This window comes from Coturnix japonica, chromosome 13 (genome assembly GCF_054131305.1).
Source record: "Coturnix japonica strain WE chromosome 13, WE-NBRP24, whole genome shotgun sequence".
Classification (NCBI taxonomy): domain Eukaryota; kingdom Metazoa; phylum Chordata; class Aves; order Galliformes; family Phasianidae; genus Coturnix; species Coturnix japonica.
The window spans coordinates 11,832,073-11,853,222 of record NC_140675.1 but is presented as its reverse complement, the minus strand read 5'-3'; the positions used below and the strand labels follow the sequence as shown (position 1 = coordinate 11,853,222).

Here is a 21,150-nt window from a genome sequence, read left to right as displayed (position 1 = left end):
AAAAAGACAAAGACAAACACATCAGCCACAGTGGGCTACAGATGCTCAACCAGAGGTGACCTAACAAGCCTCAAGCAATTCCTCCTTCCTTCTAGTTTTCTTCCTGCAGCAATTCTCTTCCTCCCTGTAAAGGCACTTTCTAGATTCTATATCCTTACGCAGGGAAACATTTCCAGTTTTCAGTGCCAACAAACAGAACACTCCCACAAATACACAACATTCAGAAGGAATTTTAATTAACAAAATGGTCCAGGAAAGGGGAGGGAGAACCCAAAAAATAAAAATAACCCAACAAAAAAAACAGGCCGTTGCGTTTGAAAGATTGCATGTCAGTCACTAGGTATGCCTGCAAGCCCATGCACAGGAAACCATTTGGACCTTTGTCAGTGCAGAACTAGTCTCAGCTTCCAAAACCACTTCTCTGCTCCTTCCTCGTATAAGCTAAGTATTATATACATATGTAAAAAAAATACAAACTTGGGTTTGTTATAAAGTGGCTTCTCTCTCTCTCTCCCCCTCCTATGCTTGCTTGGCACATGAACGCATGCAAAGCTAGTAGGCTCCGAGGGCTGCACAAACAGCAGGTTTTGGCAATGAAAAAAAACAAAACAAAAAACACAGCTAAAATAGATAAGCAAGATTAAAAGCCACTGAATTGAAAACCATATATTTTTTTTTTCCAATGGTATAGAATTAGAACTACAGCTACGACTTAAAACTGTAAGAGTCTGTCATCCTCTCTCCCAACTCATGTCAAAGTTCATAGCAGCATAACACGAGATTCCTCAAGAAACATCAAGCCAGTGTTCTCTGCTTCAGGAGTGAGTTCACAGGTCAAAGTTTAATCTGTCCGAAGGATCATGGGGGGATGCTCACTGTCTTCATCCAATCTGAGTGAGTTGGTTTCGTCTTCCAGGCAAGCTCCACCCACAGCTCCCAGGTCCTCTGTATAAGCTGCAGAAAAAGGAAGAAGCAGTTCAATGATCAGCAGCATAAACTAAGGCTTGGATCCAACAAAGCAGCGATTCCAGCTGAAGTACCAGACGTTATTTGCAACAGTTTCACTGCCACCCTATGTTTGCCTTCATTATGACCACGTTTCTCCAAGCCAAGAGCAGTTTGTGATTACTCTGCATGCGTGCCATGAATATTGTTGCTTCAGGGCAGCTGATGTTTTTATACTCTCTACCCATCCATTACAGCTGCAACTGCAGCACTGATGCTGTATGTGCAGCCTGTGCTTCCTCTGCAGCTGAAGCATTAACCCAAGCGCTATACAAAGATGTTAAGAGCCTTATACACAAGCTCTACTCACTTGGGAACTCCAGCATAAACTAAATTCTCATCCACTCAACTTAACAGAGCAGCAAATCAGGCTCAAAGGTCGGAACTGCCATAAGGAACTACAGGAACACAGCATCACACACACACACACTGAGAAGTGCTACAAATTCAGATGCTCTGCTGAAGGTCTGGGTTCAGAACTCCTTCATAGAATGGTTACAGCATCTCAAGAACCATTTGACAAGTACCGCAACTATTACTGAAGTAACTGAACGCAACTCAAGACAATGCTCTACCCAGAAACTAGCAAAGATGAGAGGTCCATCTACAGAAAGCTGCCATACATTGCAAGTGCTCTTTTACCACTCACCAGTGCTTCACATCACACTCTTAGCCATGAAAAGCTCAGTGTTGAAGCAGACGAGCTCATGCAGCCATCTAGAATGAAGCAGCATGCAGAGGCACTCCCTGCCCTGTTTCCAGCCCTCTCCTTACCATGCCTTGTGGGTGAGGAAGGCACGTATGTACCTTTAGTCACAGCAGCACTGTATGTCTGTGCTACCAACGGCCGGTCGTGGGATGCAGACTCCAGGATCTCGTTGGCTGGCTCCATGCTGCCATCCAGCCTACCAAGAAGAGAAGTGTTAGTTTGAGAGGTGATCTGCCCAGACATAACACAGCTTTAGCTGACAGCTACACAAGAATATCTCATTAGATGTGCAAGAATACAACAGGAAGCATGTGGTCTCTTCTGGGAAGGCAGTTATCATTTCCAATTCCATGTGCTTCTGTCACAATGCAAGGGATACGTAGCCTCACACCATGATTTAATTTTATGATAGATCATGTAAGTAAAGCAATTACATCAGTCTATCTGTTCCCTTCAAATCTTAGAATGAAATAGCAAGGCCTCGTCATATTTCCTTAAGTATTCTGCAGTACTGCTACAAAACACTATTTGGCCTGTCTCCACACAAGGAATTTTAATAAGGACACCAAGAGAGTGAGTACACAGATAAAATTTCATAAGCCAGATTTCCCTCTATGAAGTTTGAGCAACGCTTTCTCATTTCTATAACTACTTGATTTATTGATGAAGAGAACGGTGTCAGATGGTTCAGGTTCCTGTCAAAGTAACTTAACTCAAACTGCAGAGAAAGAGGAAACAGGATCACACAGCTAACAGCAATTGATTCTTCACTGCAATTGGACAGCGTTAAGTTTCTGCTGGTAAAGCAGTGCTTAATGTAGAAGATACAAGGAAGGGTGGCACAAGGGGGTTCTCGAGTTACTCATTCATGTCAGAGGTCTGACAAAAAGCTGGTTTAAAAAAAAATGAGCTGCTTTAAGTTAGACCTCTGCAGCGTGGGCTGAACAACTGAATTCTGTGAAGCAATAAGAGGTAACAGTCACCAACAGTCACAGTAATGTGAACTTACTTGTGCTGCTTCATTAGTGTGCACTCTCCTCCTTCTTGGGGGTCTAGGTTGTACATGTAGAGATACCCATCAGCAGCTCCCACCAATAAACGAGGGATCTTCTGAATTCTAGGAACGTTCAGAGGAGATTAATAAGAACTCGAGTTCCTATCAGCACCCTGCCCTCTTCTCCTGTGATTTCAAGCCATTATTTTTCACACTTACTTCACCTAGATAGGCAATGCTGCTAACAGGTGCATAGACAGAACACCCAGGAAACAACTATGTGCAAAAATAAGGCATAACCTCAATGGGGCTAATAGGATGCCCTGGGAATCAAGCAGTTTACACATAACTCAAGAAAGCAACCTGAGAAGTTACCATCCTGCGCAATAGGTCACAGTATTTGTCTCTGGAGAAGTATTTACTTTCTTCAGAAATGTTATGAAGTTTAATTATTGCTTAAAGGGTGCTTTGAGATCACAGGAGAGAAACACAGGCATGAAGCAAACCAAGCATACCAAGCACACAACCCCCATAAAATGCATTTACTGCTGCTCAGCTTATTGCTTTGGTAGATGTGCCAAATGGGTACTGACTTTGGAAATGACAAGAAAAATTATGCTGAGGTCTCAAAATTAACTCTAATGAACACTATGCAGTTTTAGAGACAAGAACAACACGGACTTGCTTTCAAGGACTTCTTTAACCGCTAGTCCAAATTGCTTTACTTTGCAGCAAAGTAAATGCCTTAAGCCCACAGATCTGTTCTCAACAGACTTCTCTGAGAACTAAAAGACATCTTTAAACAACACTTTAGATAGTCTACTGCTTATCCAAACACTGCGTCTTTCCCTCACTGTCTCTCACAGGACCATGAGACATTAGCTCCAACACACAGCTCATAAGCCAGAAGAGGCTCTGAAAGCACTACAGCGATCCATTCCTCTGTGTACTATCTACTCAGCTGGAGATGAGGTACACCCTACAGTGCCTGCTCCATGTGGCAACCCAGCGGGTGGTGAATGCAAGCTCCATTTCTTTACTCACGTGGCAAGTGCACAGATATTTTTGTGCCCACAGAATGGCAGGCGGACTGTAGCAAAGGCTCTACCCTGGTTGAACATTTCTGTTACTTGAGAGGGCAGATAACTTGTTGAGGCCATCAGCACTTTTCCAAAGTAACCAGTCCAGGTTGTAGGCTCTTCCTGAGGTCTGCAAGTTGGGAGAAACAAGAAAGATGCGTCCAACTTTGACTTCAAAATGGAGAAAAAGGTGCGTCAACACTTCAAAACCTCTTTTCATTTTGAAAGAGATGAAGCAGTTATTTGTTTTCCTTTGGGGATTACTGACAGCCTTGAGAACTCAATGCACTCAATTTACACTGCAGGGCACAGTATGTCCTATAATACCCTCGGCCTGTTGCTAAAGCATGATCTATTGTAAATTGATACTTCTGTTTATACAGCTGCATTTCATAAAGGTTGTCATACAAAAATAAGACCTACTGCAAAGAGCTACGCTTCAAGATATTATTCACCTGTTTAATCAATAACCAAACCACTGTCTCCAACAAAAGGTATAAATAAAACTGTCTTCTCAAACTGTAAGTAGAAACATTTTACAACATGGTGCCTTTTAGAATCATGTAGGCAGCTGGAAGGTAATGCTGAGATGGAGCTTTCCTTATGGAAAATATAGGTGGGATAATATAAGTAAAAACAAAGTACCCTCACATTCCTCTGCCAAGGATGTCCAATTCCTCTTTGGCAACAACACTTATCCTATTAATTACAACAACAATATGCAGACCAGGGACAGCTGCTGATTCATTACTGATCTGTCACATCCTTTATTTTACAGAGTGTTCAAATGAAGCCTGTTCACTCTTTGATGAGCTCATCCTGTTTTCTTCGTTTCCTTGAAAAGTCTAAGGCATCTCTGAAACTTACTTTTCTTTCACAGTCTCAAGTTTGAAGATATGCACTGTCTCCGTGTTGCTGGATGCAGACAGAAACATGCCATCCATGCTGAAAGCCAATGAACAGATGCTCACACACCTGGTGGGAGGACATAAAAAGGAAAAAAAAAATCACCAAAGCATTATTTTTGACATTCTAATGCAAAAGCACCTGGTATTACAAAAAGCTGGTGTTAAGTGACTCGTTGGAATTGACTTAAATGAGAATATTTCTTCTCCACACTGGTAGGTAGGAGTCTTTCTGGACATTCACCACTAAGAAGCTCCATAGCATTCACATGAGATGTGCTGCGATAGCTGGAAGGAACTGTGGCTCTACAGCAAAATCACACGCTCCTTTTCCTCTGCCAGAAGTTACAGGTGACTTGCAGTTTACCCAAAATGACTGGCTTGATTAAAGAGATTTCTCAGTCAACACTGATTTGTAAATAATAAGGAAAAAAAAACAAAACACTTCCATAGTAAAGCGTTCCGAATCTCCCAGTACCTTCTTAGAGCTGCTCAAGAGCAAGAGCCCCATTAAGAACGTTTAAAATGACATTTAACTCTGACAAATACCAGATATGGGGGGCCCAACCAGGAACAACCTGAACTCAGTCTTACCTCTACACAAATTACAGTACAGCTAGAGTTACTACCACCACAAACTGTAGTACAATGTCAAATTGACTTTCAATGGCCATGGCATAAGCAGGGTTTAAAAGATGGAGAAAATTAGATGTATTGCTTCCATTTGCCTTAAGAATATCATATATCTTCTAAGGCTTGATCCACTTTAAACAAGTTTCCTTGCCAATGAATTTTTAAAATGCAAGAGGAAGTAAAATCCTGACAGGATTGATTTGTAGAATAGTCAAGTCTTAAGAAGGGAAGTTGGAAGACATTCAAACTGAAAACGTGGTAAGCACACAGGCAGGGTTGGAGGAATGCGACAACAGGCAATAATTAGGAAGCTAGCTCAAGAGCTGAGCACACTAGAGATCTACTATAAAGAAGGAGCTTCAGATAACTAGTTCGGATCAGCTTTACCTCTTCACTCCCCTCCGGAATTCAAAGAGTTTCTGTCCCTCTGGAATGGAAAACACTCTTATCACCGTCCCCTACAAAGAAAAAATGTCACCTTCCATTATCATTTCAAGATCTCACACGGTATATTAGCCCTGGTGAGCAGAGTACAACAAACCATTTTGCTGTTAACTTAGCACAGCTGATGCACACCACACACTAGCATGAAATATTTATGGATCTTGTTTGTAAGATGTGTTTGAAGAATGGAGAAACAACAAAGTGGGAGCTACTAATGGAGGGTACAAGCTGTGCATCAAGAACAGCTCCTCTTATTACATTTGATCATGAAAACAACCATGTTTGTTATCTGTAAGTATACTCATCTGGATGTCTTTTTGCCTTTAACAGGTGCAATCATGCTGCATCTTTATACTCTAAGCTTATTACCCAGACAGCAAAGTCTTCATGCTTTTGAATTTATACAGTTCAGACAGACCATTTGCCATCATGTGCCAAAAGCAGGCAAGACAACTCTCTCTTTTGACTTTAACTGTGTGGCTTTCATTAGGAAGACAGCATCAAAGCAATACCATCTGATTTCTAGTAGGCACCCTGCACTAACAGCAGAAACACTTAGAGGACTGCTCTGATTACAGCACGATTAAAATGTACTTATTCAAATAACCTTATTATCCAACACGTCACAGCTTGGAAGTTTAGTCAAATATAATTAACAGTTCTTAACTTAAGACTCGTTGTTATAACTCTAGGCCTTCTTTTTTGGCACTGCAAGCATAATTGTGCACGCTTGAACACAAGATTTGTTTCAGGCCACTTAAGTTGATCATTGCAGGCAAGTCAATAAAAAGACACCTTACCTTTTCTGAGGCAGTGGCAAGTTTAGTACCACTTGCATCAAAAGCCAAAGCAGCCAAGGGACTGTCATGAGCTGGGATCATATTAGCAGCTCTCTGCAGGAGTGAATCAATAAAACAGAACCTTAGTACAGCACACATTAAACACTACACATTCACAGCTTAAATCTTTGTGTGTAAGAGTATTCAAGCTAAATACAAGCCTTACTTACGGACAACAATTTCAACAACTATTTCAGTAACTGCTATGTGAAAGCACACAAAATTACTGAAGCCCATACATAGAGAATACAAGCAGAAGAAAGCTACTTAAAGACAACTCTACTAGAAGTAACTGTACTTCTATTTCATCAATTCGCCCAGCTCTCCTCAATGGTCTTACTTCTCTCTGTCAACATTCTATAATGCCTAAGTATAAAGGACACTGCCAGTTTTTTTGTGGTTGGAATTACTGGAATGTCCAGTAATTCCTCTTTGAGCAATTAGAGTCATTTCCAAAAACTGCATCTTTAGAAAGGGAAACAGTCTTCACAAATACCCTTACCAGATTGATGGTGTCAAAGACTTGTACTTCTCCAATAGTTGCACTCCCTGGATAGGCCAGATAGCAGTTGTCATTGTTTATTGATAAAGCACACAACCCTAAAATGTATTTAGAAGTAGAAAACAACAAAGCACAGTCAGAAAAAAGCAAACTCTAAACCTTAAAAGGAAAAGCTTTCTGACTCTACATTCAAATATTGCAAATGTCAACTCAATCGCTCTCACAAGGTATCAATAGACACAGAACAATAATAAGAAATCTCAAGTCAATCTGCAAGAATACTTGTCTAACATAATTACTAATAAAGTTTAGAACAAAGTAAAATACTGTCAGAGCTACACTACCCAACAAAGTACAAGGAATTTCTAAAGCAGTAACTTGACATATTTGTACCAAGTGCTGGAGAGATCTAACTCGTAAGCATCTCTATTGCTTCTTTCTGATCTAACAATCCAACACATCTGCATGGGGAGACTAGAATATAGAGGAGGCAGTTGAACAACAAACTTACCTGCTGGATTGGGTGGTGTCTCCCTGATTGTATGTAATACCTTCATGTCTCGTATATTGTGTATATAAAGAGACTCTTCCAGACATACTATCAGCCTCTAGACATGGGACAGATCAAATAGTGATATGAAAAGAGAGTTTACATGAAGTTATCAATTCTAAAAACCAGCATCCAAGTGCAGCTGGTACCTTCCAGTTTCCAGAAAAGTTTGTACCAACCTGATGGGAAGACATGAGTCTGATACAAGACACACAAGATAAACCTCTTGACAAGGGTTCAATACTGCAATACTACTCTCATACACTTCAACTGACCAGTATACTTGACTTCTTTCAACCATGCCATTGTAAATTGATTTAAATGAAAATGGTTTACTCCACTAGATTGAGTAAGCAAGACAGAAACCTTTATCTCTACCTATTTCACCCTTATTCTCTGCCTGCCCATGTGTATTTCTCTCCCTCTAGAGGCCAATTCACACGTGGGCCCCATTTCCTGCTGTGATTAGAAAGAAAAATATACAAGACTTTTAAAAACTGTTTACAGAGCCTATTACTTATTCATACTCATTGGTGAGGTACTTCAAAAACAAACAAACAATTAAGTTCTTCAACACCTCATTTGCCCTTTGGTGACTATCTGGAGACCTTACACACCTCACCGTGTCAGAAATAACACCAGTCACTGTATCCCTCACAATTTTAAACAGGAATCACATTATCTCTCATCTGATTTTGAGGGTAGACATGGACACTAAGATGAGTTCATCATTCAGATGTTATTTTCTCCACTTCGAATGAAATGGCTGAAGACAGAAAACCATATCTGTAAAAGAACCTGCCAATGACTTCGTACTACAAGTACCCAACTTCAAGACTACCCTGTATCAGTGACAGCATGTGAAGAATTCAAGCTGTTTTTAAAAATATTAAAAACAACTTGAAGTTTAAATTTTGGCCCAAGTAGAAATTGTTGCCCCCACGTACTTTCAATCAGAATCATCTTGTGATCCAAAACACCAAAGGGACCATGGCAGGTCTCCAGTCCAACCTCCCACTCAAAGCTGGGTCAGCAATGTGGTCAGATCAGCCTGCTCAAGACATTCTAACAAAACATATAAACACAGAACCAGAAATTCTTAACCAAATAGAGCTGCTCAGATGCCATAAAATGTTACAGAAGCTACATAAGGAAACAAATTAATTTCTGTCACCAAAGGAAAAACCACCCACCAGAGAAACCACTGGAATAAGCTCTGCAAGCCCACTTGTTTTCACTAAAATTACTACTCACCTGTCTATTGAGTTTGACAGCCAAGATGGTGTTGGAGTAACTGTAGTTGCAAATCTCTGTCCCCTTCTTAAAGTGACAAACCTTCAGCTTGCGTGGAGCTTTAAGGCTGACTATGGCCACCAAACTGCTGGAGAACAGCCTCTCCACGATGCACACATCTTCAGTGTCAGCTGAGGAACCACAGCAAGGGAGGGGAAACAAAACACAGAGGAGACTTCAGGGAAGGAGAATGATGTGTATTAACAGGAAATACTGTTCAAGGTAATGCAGTCTAAGAACACAAACATTCTGGCACAATGGCTGAGTTAAGTTAGGATGGATAGTTAAGTTCCAGAAACTTAGGATTTTGTTCTCTCTGTAGAAATTTAGGAAAGCAAACGTGTGTTCTTTGTTGCTTTCTCTCCTCTAAAGCAATGCTATGAGCCTGCACATTTCCCCATAAAGGAACAGAAAAAGTTGATGTAAAGAAGCTGGTGAACTCATTTGTCTTAACACTGTTTCAGCCACTGACTTATGTATTTTTTTAAATACACAACATCTTTCACCTGATACTACCTAAAACCAATTAAAACAGGGAATCCCTGGACCACAGCATGTATGCATCGCCATAAGACAGCTTTAATTTTGTCACATATTTTACTATGAGAGATACAAAGGAGGAACCCAAGTCATCATTCAAGACCTGGATATGACAGAAGGAGCAGAGCCTGGGATCTCCAGCAAAGCAGTACTGCCAGAGTAGCTGCTGTACTGGACCAAAGTGTCCAAAATCCCACTAGTAGATACCCTGGCACTTTTCTTTCTTATTCTCATGAGGTTTTGGACATAGCCTTCACAGCAGCTTTTAAGCTACCAACAGAAACACACTTCAAAACAACATGAGGGCACTTAACACTCATAGAAGACAGCCTACTCCCTTGCTGGATCATCTGCACTCAGAAACAAAGCCAGCTGCACAGATGCTTTTGAAACTAAAGCAGAATGAATTAAAAAGCTATTCCATGTCAAGAAAAAGCAGGAGTTTTCCCCATCCCACAGGCTCTCCTGTGGCTGTTGGCTATGTCTGCCCTTCCATTACAGGAAGGAATCAAGACAAGCAATGTGAGCCTCTGGCACCTCTCCAATGGAAATGACCACACTTTTCAGAAATGGGGATCTGGATGAAGTCAATGCTTAACATGTTTTAAACGACTGAACTGCCAGAAGACAAAAGCAAACAGCCAGCTTACTTCCGAAGGCTTCTGTTTTAACCAAAAGGCTTATCAAACAACTGGCAAAAACGTTCTGACATTCTCAGTGCACTACAATGCCATGGCAGTGCAATGTATCAGCTCTGAAAGTGCCTTCTCTGGGCAGTTATTTCAAGAAAAAGAACAGAAAACATTTAATTCGGTACATGAGAGCAAGAAAGCAGGAGCCTCCCCGCAGGAAAGAAGGGGGTTTATAATGAGCATTTTCAGCCTTCGTGCAAAATAATTGACTTTTATCCAAACCTAATAAGCAAGATGGTATTTTTCCAGAGAAGACAAAAGTGTTCACAGAGGCTCTGAAAATTCAATTTCCTCACTTTTGCAAAAGGGGTAATGTGCTTTAGAAATGAGTTTATTTTCAAGGAATTTCTCTCTGTTTTCCAGATGCCACAAACAACACAATGCTTGAAAAAGATGAACACAAAAATCTGTTTCAATAATCTCATGCACAGATTTCCAGATGCAGAAAAGTGACATAAAAAGATTTCCAAACATTTCACAGTATGGGTTATCAGCTTTCCATCCAAACCCACGGCCCTCCACAATAACAGCATCCTTTTAGAAGAGCCAGAGAGGACTGGTGCACAAAGACCCCAAACTACAGCCTGGTTGCCCCCAGCTCCTTGAGGCTGGGAAGGGAAAACTCAGCTTCTTTCCCCATCCAAGGGCAGCTGTGTTAAGGCAGCTGCTGGGACTTGTTCTGCTCCCAGGAAGGCGGGAGAACTGGTATTTCAGAACAGGAACAGCAGCAGAGAACAAATGAAGTGCTGTCCTACCCTGCACTGATGCAGATTAGCTAGCAGGAATCCAGTTGCTATGGGCAAGGGAAAGAAATAAAACAACAAACCTCCAAAAATGAAAGTGCCTAAAAAGTATAAACGCTCTCAGATTGTTACCACAAGGAGACTTCCCATGCTACGATACAGTAACCATTCCAGAGCAAAGCTTTGTAAGAGTCTTTTAAAGTCACTTCAAAAATACAGCATGCACCTCTGTTCCTTTGCCTTCTCCTAACAGAAAGAGATGAGAAATCTCTTCACAGCTGCCAAGTCACTTATGCTTCCTTATGAGTAACCATTCAGGAGAAGTACCAGGATATACTGCACGTCCTACACCCAGCTGACCCGAATTAATCATATTTTTAATAGATCCAGTTAAATCCTATAGCAATGCTGTTAATCAGTTTGGTTTCTTTTCCTATTTGTATCTGTGTTCTATCCGCTGTGAGTACCACCTGCAAGTCAGATTGAAAATACAGTTAAAAAACAAAGAGCTACAAAATGGTGTTAGCATCAGCAATGAGGGAAAAACAGGCAAACGTAACAAAAATATAGTTTCACACACACAACCATGCACAAGAGCTTGTTAGAAGCAGTTAGATTACTATCAGATGTGCTTTTATTCTCTTTCTAGTCCAGGTGCATGAAGAAGTTCTAAATATTCATTAGGCCTCAAAGAACCCTCCAATACAATACTCATTTTTTACAGATGGATCCACTGAGCAGGGAGCTGGGTGATCTGCACAGTCATGGTGATGTAATAGGGACAATGAAACCTTCCATTCCTTTTAGTTACACTATCAAGTAAGGGACAGCCAGACTACATGCTGTAATTTACCTCAGACATCTACATAAGAACATGCAGATCACCCAAAGAGTGAGGTCCTTACTTACAAGTGCTCACCCAAAATGACAATCTTTAGAACCATTTAATTCTAGGATTCTATGTACAAACTAAGTTGGAGGCAGGGGCCATGTGTGATGGTGAGGCCTCAAAATACCTTTCCTTTCTAAAGGGAAGTACCAGATACTGCATGCCCTATGAGCAGAGGCCAAGTCAGACTGGCTCACACAGGACAACCAGCAGGTTTTCTATTAAAAGCCACCTTGCATTCTGTGCTCCACGTCTACAGACCTAAGGGTCACAGAGGAAAATTTCTGATATGAAAGGTTAAACTAACACAGGCAGCCCAGAATAGTTTGAAGACAGGACCTGAATCAGCAGGTCTAAATTCTAATCCCAGCTGCTCCACTGCAATATTCTGAATAAAGCACTTTATCCTGTCTATACTTTTTCTTTCAAGGACTACCTCCAGACAGTTCTGCAAGTTCAGCTCAACCTCTCCCAGTATGTTTATTCAGTGTCTCATGTAACAGGAGTCCTCTCCACTGAGTCTCTTCGGGTCGTATCAGGCCAGATACTGTAAGTGCCTAACATACTACAGAAGTCAGGTACCTAATTTCAACAGCATAACATGGAATTCAAGGCACCCATTAACCAGTACAACCAGGCCATGACTCAGTTGGGCAGATGTAGCTGCAACACAATTCATCTGACCACAAGAGCCTAATTTAAACATCACAATTACTTCTTTCCATTGACTGTACAGAGAAGCAGGCTGTAACCACAGATAATAGGTGATCTGAATCATACACCATTCCCAAACTTATGATGACATAAAGTCAGGTCACTTTGGGAATGGAGTCCAAAGACAATCCTGTTGTGCAGCATGATACACCAGGATTCTTGTGTACAGGCCAACATCCTGGCTATTGGCACTATCTGCTTGCACATGGCTTATAAGAAAGGGAAGATTGCTTGCACATAGCATTCACTGAATCCTTATATCCTCAAAAAGAGGATGGAAGTTGGGAAAGAAGGAGTTACTGCTTCTCCTCCAGGCATGCCTCCATTTTATCTCACATCCCACTTAACTGTGACCCATACTTAAAAAATTACCAGCCTTTTAAATGAGTAAAGCTGCAGCTATTGTCTTTCACAGCAAAGATTAGGATTCAAAAATGATGACTTGTGTGATAGAAGTATAAGAGTGGTGGCTTGCCCCAATAGAGCCAGTATAGAGACCCCAAAGACACCCTCCAACAGGGTTTTTATATACCCAGATGCTATGTTACTTGGCTACTGGTCATAAAAATTAGAAAAGCAAAGAGAAGTTCTCTTGGCAATTAGCAAATTTCACAGCCTACCTCCTAAGTTTAAATATATAACACTGATATGGGTCTACCCTGATAGCAATCAATTGTTTTGTATCCGTGTGCTATTCCATCACAGGCTTAAGGTTCCACCCACATGACATTCAAACAACCAGTGAAAAAATTATTCTTCCTGAAGTCAACTAATGGAACAAAAAACAAACAATAAAAAAGATACTCACTGCATTCATAGATCTGTTCTAATTTGTCCACGGAAGAAAGAGAGAAGAATTTGTAGCCTGATTTACTGCCAACTGCAAGGGATCTGAAAGAGAAACCAAGTTCATCAAGAACATAAAAGACATTGGCTGTGAATTACCCTTGGAGAGATTCTTACCCCATCTCACACCTTGGGTTAACCCAGTAAGAAAAGTGATAAGGTTTGACCAAGGATAGTCATCATACACAGAATTTCCTGAACTCTTAAAAGGCCAAAGAGTTTCGGAATTACCCGAGGCGTGGAGTCCTGCTCCACATTTGCTGAGATCACCACTCACAGCTTACAGCCCAATGGATACTGATCATTTATCCAATTCCTCAGAAACAAAAAGCTTTAGTGTGGAGGGAAGATGACTTGAATAATGTAACACAAACCAGTCCCGTCATTTCCTCATCGTGAGAGGTGACCCATAGGACCTTTTAAACGGAGTTTATCTGGGGACTTTTTTGCTCTTTATACTGTAACCTTCCCCAAGCTTTCATATAAAGAAATGAAAAAGAATTAAGTACTGCCAACTCTAATTTCCTCTAGTGTCACTTGATGATCCTCTAGTATCCCCACAGAACACCATTAAGTCTCAGTTGTACAAATACTCGTGCTGAATCTTTCATCAGAGGTGCTCCCAAAAACGCTCCTCTCTGATGTTAAACAGATTTTAACAACAGCAGAACATTAAAGATGAACGACAAACCATTCTTTCCATCATCACTCAGTTTTCACTCTTTGCCCACAGAATGACTGCTTTTCCAGTAAAGACAGGTGTTACATCCTGAGCTCGAAAACCTTTAGGCTCATCTGGCAGCTCTTCTTACACCAAAGCAGCTAAAGAAAATTAACAGTAAATACATCCGTATGGAAGTATATTATTGTACTTACAGTTCATCTATTTATTACTGTCAGGACACATGGAAACTAACAGATGAACATAGAGCACAATGCATTTCAACGTGCCAAGCTGTAGAAGCCATTCAATAAAGGGCTCAGCCCCAATCCCATCACCCTATGCCAAACTGCCCTCCTGAACCCTGCAAGATGCTTCAGTGCCATTCTGAAGCACTGACAATTAGTTCCGTGGTTAGAATACAACACGGATTCATGGATTTTGTTTTTTCCCCTGTATTCTCTCTCACATTTCCAATGTCAGTCCTCTTTAGACTTCAAGGTCCTAAAACTTCTTATCCTCCTGAATTAAGATTCCAAGCTACCAAAGCAATTTCTTCACGATGGTATGATGTCTTCTCCTAGGAAAAAAACACAGCTGGAACAGTCTGCTTAAGAAATTATATTTAAGAAGACTGAAACCCTCTAATTAAAAGATTTGCCATCTAGGCAAGAGAAATGAGCCTCTCCAGAAGCAATAACCATGATATTAAAAAAAAAAGAAAAAGATATTAGGCTTGGAGACAGAGAAGCTATAAAACCAAATTTTGTTGCTGCTCTTCTAAGCCACTCCAGAAATACCAGATTTAATTTCATTCCAGGCAGAATTGCTATGTTCAGCAGACTGCATCTGATTATTTGCTGAGGACTCTTCATTGTTCCTCCTGACTTTTGTACAACTCAATGAAAATCCCAATGTCGTAGAAACACGGAACTATTATTTGGTCTAACAGAAGCTAAAGGAGAACTTTTTTTTTCATTGTTTCTCTCAAAAGAAAGGGCAATGCAGAATGGCATGAAAACTGTCACATCACAATGCAGACGAGCATTCAACTCAGCTAAAAATAAAGGAGTCACAAGACTCCTTGCAATATAAAAGAAATCCGCATAAGACATCGGATGAGTCCCTCAGTGAGAACTGCCTTTTACCAAAGAGCACGCTGATATTGCTGCATCACTGACACCAGAAAGAAAACCCATTGTTCTTACCCTGCTGACCACCTATCCTTCATCTAAGTGAGCCCTAAGCAATGGCTGAAGCGAGCTGCATCCAAGCTAAAAATCATTCAATTGAGTAGAAGCCAAAAGGAAGGCAGCATGGAACAGATCTTCCCATCCATTGGCAGCTGCTTTTTCTTACTTCTTCCTGGATCAAGGTCGTGATGAAGTCACAAAACATTTGCATACAAAGTTTCAGCTCATGTCAGCATAATTAAATTCATTTCAGTATATGAGGGTAGCCCCAAATTAACAATTTTTCTACTGGAAGAGCAATGCTGAATTTTGGAGGGTCCATTTCCTTTTTAAGTCACTCTTGAATTACTTGTTATGAAATGACTGGAAAAAGGCTTTTTAAGTGTAATAAGAGAATCCAGGAGGCTAATTTACACTGGTACCATCACAATGACTTGAATTCCCCATCCTCCATCACAGCAACATTACACTTAAGCCCTGAAGACACTCAATAGCTATCGAAATGACCAAATCCCAAAGAACGAGGATCTTGGCCTCACCTCCTGAAAATGTGCTGCCATATGGGAAGAAATACGATCAATAAACCATTCAACCGGCGCTCAAATGGGCAGTGGCCAACACGAAGATACCGCAGTTTATCATCGGAAGCTCCTTTAACATTGTGGCTGTTATGCTTTATTATCACCCATTTTCAAAAGCTGATGAGAGACTGGAATTGAAAAAAGATCAATATCCAAAAAATAGCCATTTTTTTTTCCTAACATCACTCCACACACAGGTGTTCATTCAACCCTCTGTGAGCAGCCTCTATTACAAGCCTCATATTGCACACTTTGAGCTATTTCACCATCAAGGTTTCCACTCGGTACAAAACTACCAACGCGGCTGTGATTTATGAAACTGCGTTTAGCCACTTATTTGTTTTCCTCCAACGATAATACCGGGGTTTGATTCAAGACTACCTAAATCTTGAAAGCATTTTCAAGAGCAGCTGTCATAAATAATTAAAACTAACCTCATCAAGCAAGCAGTGCTTATATTTCACACGCTCCTTTCGAGATGCTGACACTCCCTGTAAGGGCACTCACCTACAGTGGGAAATCAGCTGGGTCAATCTCTGGATAGTTTAGAACAAGCTTTTTCAGATGGGTTAGGAACTGGTATGGGTTTTCTTTTGCTCTCTTAATATGAATATAGAAGAAAGAAAACCAGTTTTGCCCTTTTCCATTATCATAGAGGGCCTGCAATAGAAACACAACTCCAGAAGTCATCACTATTTTAAATAACTGGTTAATTAAACCTCCTTTCATTACAATACAGTCTCATTATACTAATGTTCCAATTCATTTAAAATCCAATGTAAATTTCTAAGGAGAAAACATTTTGTGAACAAATGCTTATGATGAAAGAGAGGGGGAAAATAAACAAGAAAATGGAATGCTGATAGAATTACTGGAAAAGCTGACTTGGCTCCGCTTTCACCTTGTCTGCCAACATCCAAGCTGTAACATTTTCTAGACACATCTTAATAGAAAGGTCAGCAACGTTGGTGTTTTGGTGAAAGTTAATGCAGAAAGCTCATACGCTCCAAAGATTTATCAGCAGCACTAAAAACTAAAAAGGTTTTCACGTTGCTCATATATTAGAAAAGGAATTATCACAAATTTAAGTCTGCTAAAGCCAGAGAAAACCTCCCCTGCCCATCACTTAACGTGCAGCAATAAGATGGGACAACAGAAGGTTCAGAATTCAAGCACACATCACTGCTCTCAGGCCAAATTCCCATGCAAACTCACACACTGTGGAATTGCTTCTCTCATCCAGGACCATTAAGCAAGCCCACCCGAGCTGCTATCTCTCTCCACTGCAGTAAAAGCAAGCAACAAGACAAGTGGCTGCTTCTCTCAGCTCTCTCCTGAATATGAGAGCCACCTGATCTCCTTCCTTCTTTCCTCTTCAGCTCAGCTTTAAAGCCTCCTTAGCATAAAGACTCTCCTGTCCTCAAGAACCATAGATGACACCTATGAGAGAGGCAGAGAAGTGAATGCTGAGTGCCCAACACTCTGTCCCCTTAGCACAAGCAGTTCAGCAGCAGAATCAAGCAAAGACAGCTTTAACACAGAGATTCCAGCATCACAAGGTAAGGGAATAACAACACAACTCCCCTGACAAAAAGCATATTCTACAACTTCAGAACTATAAATATTTACTAAGAACGTAGAATCAAGGTGGACTGATACCCGCCACATGAACTCCATACATAATGAAGGCAGAGGCTGTGCTAATCAGGCTTCCTGATGTTTCCATTAGAAATCCAAAGGCAAGGCTTTGTTTTGTCCTCTCAGTAGCACTGTTTTCAAAACTACTGTGACTATTTGGTTTTCAAGTGTTGTTACTTAATTACTTACTGAAGTTTGCTGACTTCTGTTAGACCATAAGTTACCGATATACAGCTTGTAAATAGGTCCTGAAGACCACTTAAGTTGAACAAGTTCTCTCAAAGGAACATTTGCGTAACAGTTTAGAGACTGAGAGTTTTACCTATTTTACAGGTGTATGTAAACTTTCAGATCTTCAAGTCTTGCCTTAAAAGCCACTCGCTTCTACTAAGAGCAGGCACGGATACTTCTACAAAATATTAAGCTCCCATCTCTTATAAGCTTTAAACTTCATAAAGGAAACGTGCCATACAACAGCCCTCCCAGAGGGAACACAAACAGAGCTCAAGAGCTCTTAAATGGTGCTCTTATTGAGCATCTGTCATTAAAGATTTGCAGCTGCTAAAACATACCGATAGCACCATGATCACCGAGAGCCTTCTGCTGCTCGCTTCTGACTTCTGGTTGGTCAGCTTGCTTATCTGTAAGCTGGAGCTTCTGCCTCTCGGTCAGAGAATGCCAGTCAGGCCAAGTTGTGCAATGATTGATTCACACAGGGAGAAGGGCCAGGGCCAAACAAGCACGTTAACATCATCTGAAAGTGACCTCTGTTTTTCTTTAATGAAAATATACGATATCAAAGGGAAGCCACAAACCACCTGCTCCTGCTGCTTCATAGGTGGAGCTTTTTCAGGCAGTTCCACTCCCTGCCAATAACCCCAAACCCTGATGTAAATAAAGCTTAGGGAAATACGGAATAAATAAGCAAGACAACCCATGTAATAATGTAGATGTTATTTCAAGAGACAAGACAGCATTGCTACACAAACAAACATGAAATAGCATCCACAAATGAACATTAGGAAACAATGGAAACTGGAAAAAGCTGCAGCAACAATTATATTGACAATGTTCCTTTAAGTACCAGCAGTCCAATTTCTCAAGAGTAAAAACCATCACTAAGCACCTCTCTTTCCTATGGGAGGCAGACATTAATTACCAAACCTCCCACAAAGACTAAAAAAACACTTATTCTTACCATCTAAGTATCTTGTTCTGATGTGCAGCAATTGGCTTTGCTGTCCAGGTAAGCCAGACCAATTAGAGCATGCACGGAACTGACACTGTGATGAAGGTAAAAGCTTTAACATGAAGACAACACACTCACATCATTTATTTCCCAGTTTTGTCTGCCAGCAGTTTTTCTAATTATAAAGCACACCTTAAAATACGACGTGAGCTTTGCTAACTGGAAGGATATAAGCAAAGCTTGTCTTTCACATGCTGGCTGAAAGAACTGCACTTGCTCACTCTGCCCCTCTCAAAAAGGACTTACTCCTTATAATGCAAGTTTTAAATAAGCAAGGTTTTGGAGGCCCTGTATGGGAAAGTGTAATGCATCCCTAGTAAGAGCTCTTCACCTCTCCTCACCTGCTGAATGGTAATCTTCTAGTTGCCTAGAGGAACATACCAATAAACCCAGACAGCTGGCCTCTTGTTTCTCTATTCAAACAAGAAATTAACACATATCATAAGCAGAAAAAGATTATTTTAAAGCTCAGATCATCAGCCTGGCCAGCACAGCTTAACTTCAAGAACTCATATAAGGACTTTTATAAATTACAACAGAAACAGGTGACAGACCTCCCACTTACTGCGACTTATCTGGTAATGGGTAAAAAATGGGTGGTATCTGAGTACAACACGGGCATGCTTTATAGGCACAATGACAGAGCAAGCTCTGTATTGTACTTGATGAAAAATAGTTGCAGAAGTCTCTAGTGTGGATCAATACACTGAATGGATTACTTACAAATGATTGGAGACTCCCCCACCACTCAGTCTCTTATAAGCTCTCCTGCCTTGTGTCTATCCAACTCCACTTTATCTCCACCCCAGAACCCCCAACATAACCTAAGAAGCAAACAGAGCATTTCCTTCATGGACGTGACCCTTCTCCTCAGTTCTGGCAGCTGCCATAAGCAATCTTCTTGCCTTCAAAAATCCCCATGTGCTACAATATATGAGGAAAAGTGTTAAAGTCGCTGTGAGAGAGCCAAGCAAGCTGCTTAAAAAACACACCAACGACAAAACCTCACGACACACACGGATTACATCCAGTGATGCCAACCTGAAATCATTTCCTCTGACTCACTTCCTAAAATCAAACTCCTCCTTTCACATGCTCTTTCAGCTATTTCCCACCAGTTTCATTTCCTAAGTATTTCAAACAGGCAGATCCTTCATTAGTGTTCCAGCTCCAGCCATCAGCATTACTTTAACAGAAAGATACTGCTCTTCAACGCTCCACATAACATTAATGTCTCCTACTCCAAGAGCACTGCAATTATCAGTAATTATGGGATGTGTGGATGAGGTACCTGCCCCTTTTCAGAATTTAAATCAACTATAGAAAACAAAGTTCAAGGACCACATGAGAAGTATTTATACCAAAACCTGAGGTGTTCTGCTTCACACAGACAGCATGAGAAAATAAGAGTTGGACTGAAAGGACCACAGTGAGTATTTGGACTGGAAGATTTGGGTCTCTCCTACAGACTGGGCAGCATCAAGGAGCACACAGCCCCATCTATTCATCCCAGAGAAGTGAAGGCTGAGATGCACCAGGTCAGCATCCTAGGGACAGAGGGGGCAAGAGGACATGGGTGGTCCCCATGAGATCACCGTGTACTCCGCAGCTCCCGCACAGCCCAGCCCTGTGGGGGGATGGAACACGACCCTTCACCGAAACGATGAGGGGAACCAAGGCTCTGCATCGCAGTGCGGAGGGAGGTTACAATGGGAGAGCTTATAGGCGCAGGGGTGGAAGGAGAAAGGGGGGAGAGGAGTCCCATAAAACATACAGGGATGAAAGCCCTGCTTCAGGGCTCCCCTTCACCTCAGAACCGCCCGGTCCCATGGCCCTTTCAGCCTCCCAGGTCCATCCAGGCCCCACAGGCCCCCGCTTCTCAACACCCCTCCTGCAGGCCCAGCTCCTCCCAGACCCCTCAGACCCCCCCCAGGCCCCTCACCCCCCCAGGCCCCTCAGATCCAACCCAACCCCTCAGATCCCCCCCCAGACCCCTCAGACCCCCCCCAGGCCCCTTCCCAGACCCCTCAGATCCCCCCCAGACCGTCAGATCCAACCCAACCCCTCAGCCCCCCCCAGGCCCCCCCAACCCCTCAGATCCCCCCCAGGCCTCTCACCCCCCTCATCCCCCCACTCCAGCACCGCCCCCTTACGTGTTGTCCTGGTTGAAGTTAGCGAAGAGCAGATGGCCGTTACCGGCGTCACCGCTCTGCCCGGCCAAGTTCATGGCGGGACAACCCTCAACCACCCCCGTCCGGCGGGGGGACACGTCCAGCAGTCAGCACAACTCAGTCCCGGCGGTCCCGGTCCGCTCCACACGCCCGCGGCCTCATCATCGCCGCCAGCGCCTTGTTTACGCTGCGGGCTGCGGACAGGCCTCGCGCAGGCGCCGTCCCACCCCCGCCCCATCATTGCGCATGCGCCACTCAGCTCCGCCCGCCCTCTCGGCCA

The 21,150-nt window shown here is 42.0% G+C and overlaps 1 protein-coding gene across 7 annotated transcripts; it reads right to left on the bottom strand.

Moving 5' to 3' along the window:
- Positions 1-210: 210 nt before the first annotated feature.
- Positions 211-21,090, bottom strand: WIPI2 (WD repeat domain, phosphoinositide interacting 2). Of its 7 annotated transcripts, none has more exons than XM_085513869.1 (12): positions 20,853-21,090; positions 13,340-13,422; positions 8,915-9,128; positions 7,622-7,718; positions 7,111-7,208; positions 6,570-6,662; positions 5,713-5,783; positions 4,655-4,762; positions 3,753-3,917; positions 2,724-2,831; positions 1,780-1,910; positions 211-954 (listed from the first exon to the last, which is right to left on the bottom strand). In XM_085513869.1, exons 2-12 carry the CDS (start codon positions 13,342-13,344, stop codon positions 842-844), a joined length of 1,203 nt encoding a protein of 400 aa, XP_085369995.1. In that variant the 5' UTR covers positions 13,345-13,422; positions 20,853-21,090; the 3' UTR covers positions 211-841. The 7 variants fall into 7 exon arrangements, with proteins under 7 accessions (XP_085369995.1, XP_085369996.1, XP_015732340.1 ...); XM_085513870.1 differs by having other exon boundaries at positions 1,813-1,910; XM_015876854.3 differs by having other exon boundaries at positions 8,915-9,084.
- Positions 21,091-21,150: the final 60 nt, after the last annotated feature.

What these genes read in the sequence shown, in the direction of transcription:
- WIPI2 (XM_015876854.3), bottom strand. Translation starts at nt 20,926, where the DNA reads ATGAACTTGGCCGGGCAGAGCGGTGACGCCGGTAACGGCCATCTGCTC. An exon ending in AACTTCAACCAGGACAACAC is followed by an intron (nt 13,423 to 20,852) that starts GTAAGGGGGCGG and finishes TTTCTCTTTCAG; the next exon opens with ATCCCTTGCAGTTGGCAGTA. An exon ending in AGAACAGATCTATGAATGCA is followed by an intron (nt 9,085 to 13,339) that starts GTGAGTATCTTT and finishes GTGGTTCCTCAG; the next exon opens with CTGACACTGAAGATGTGTGC.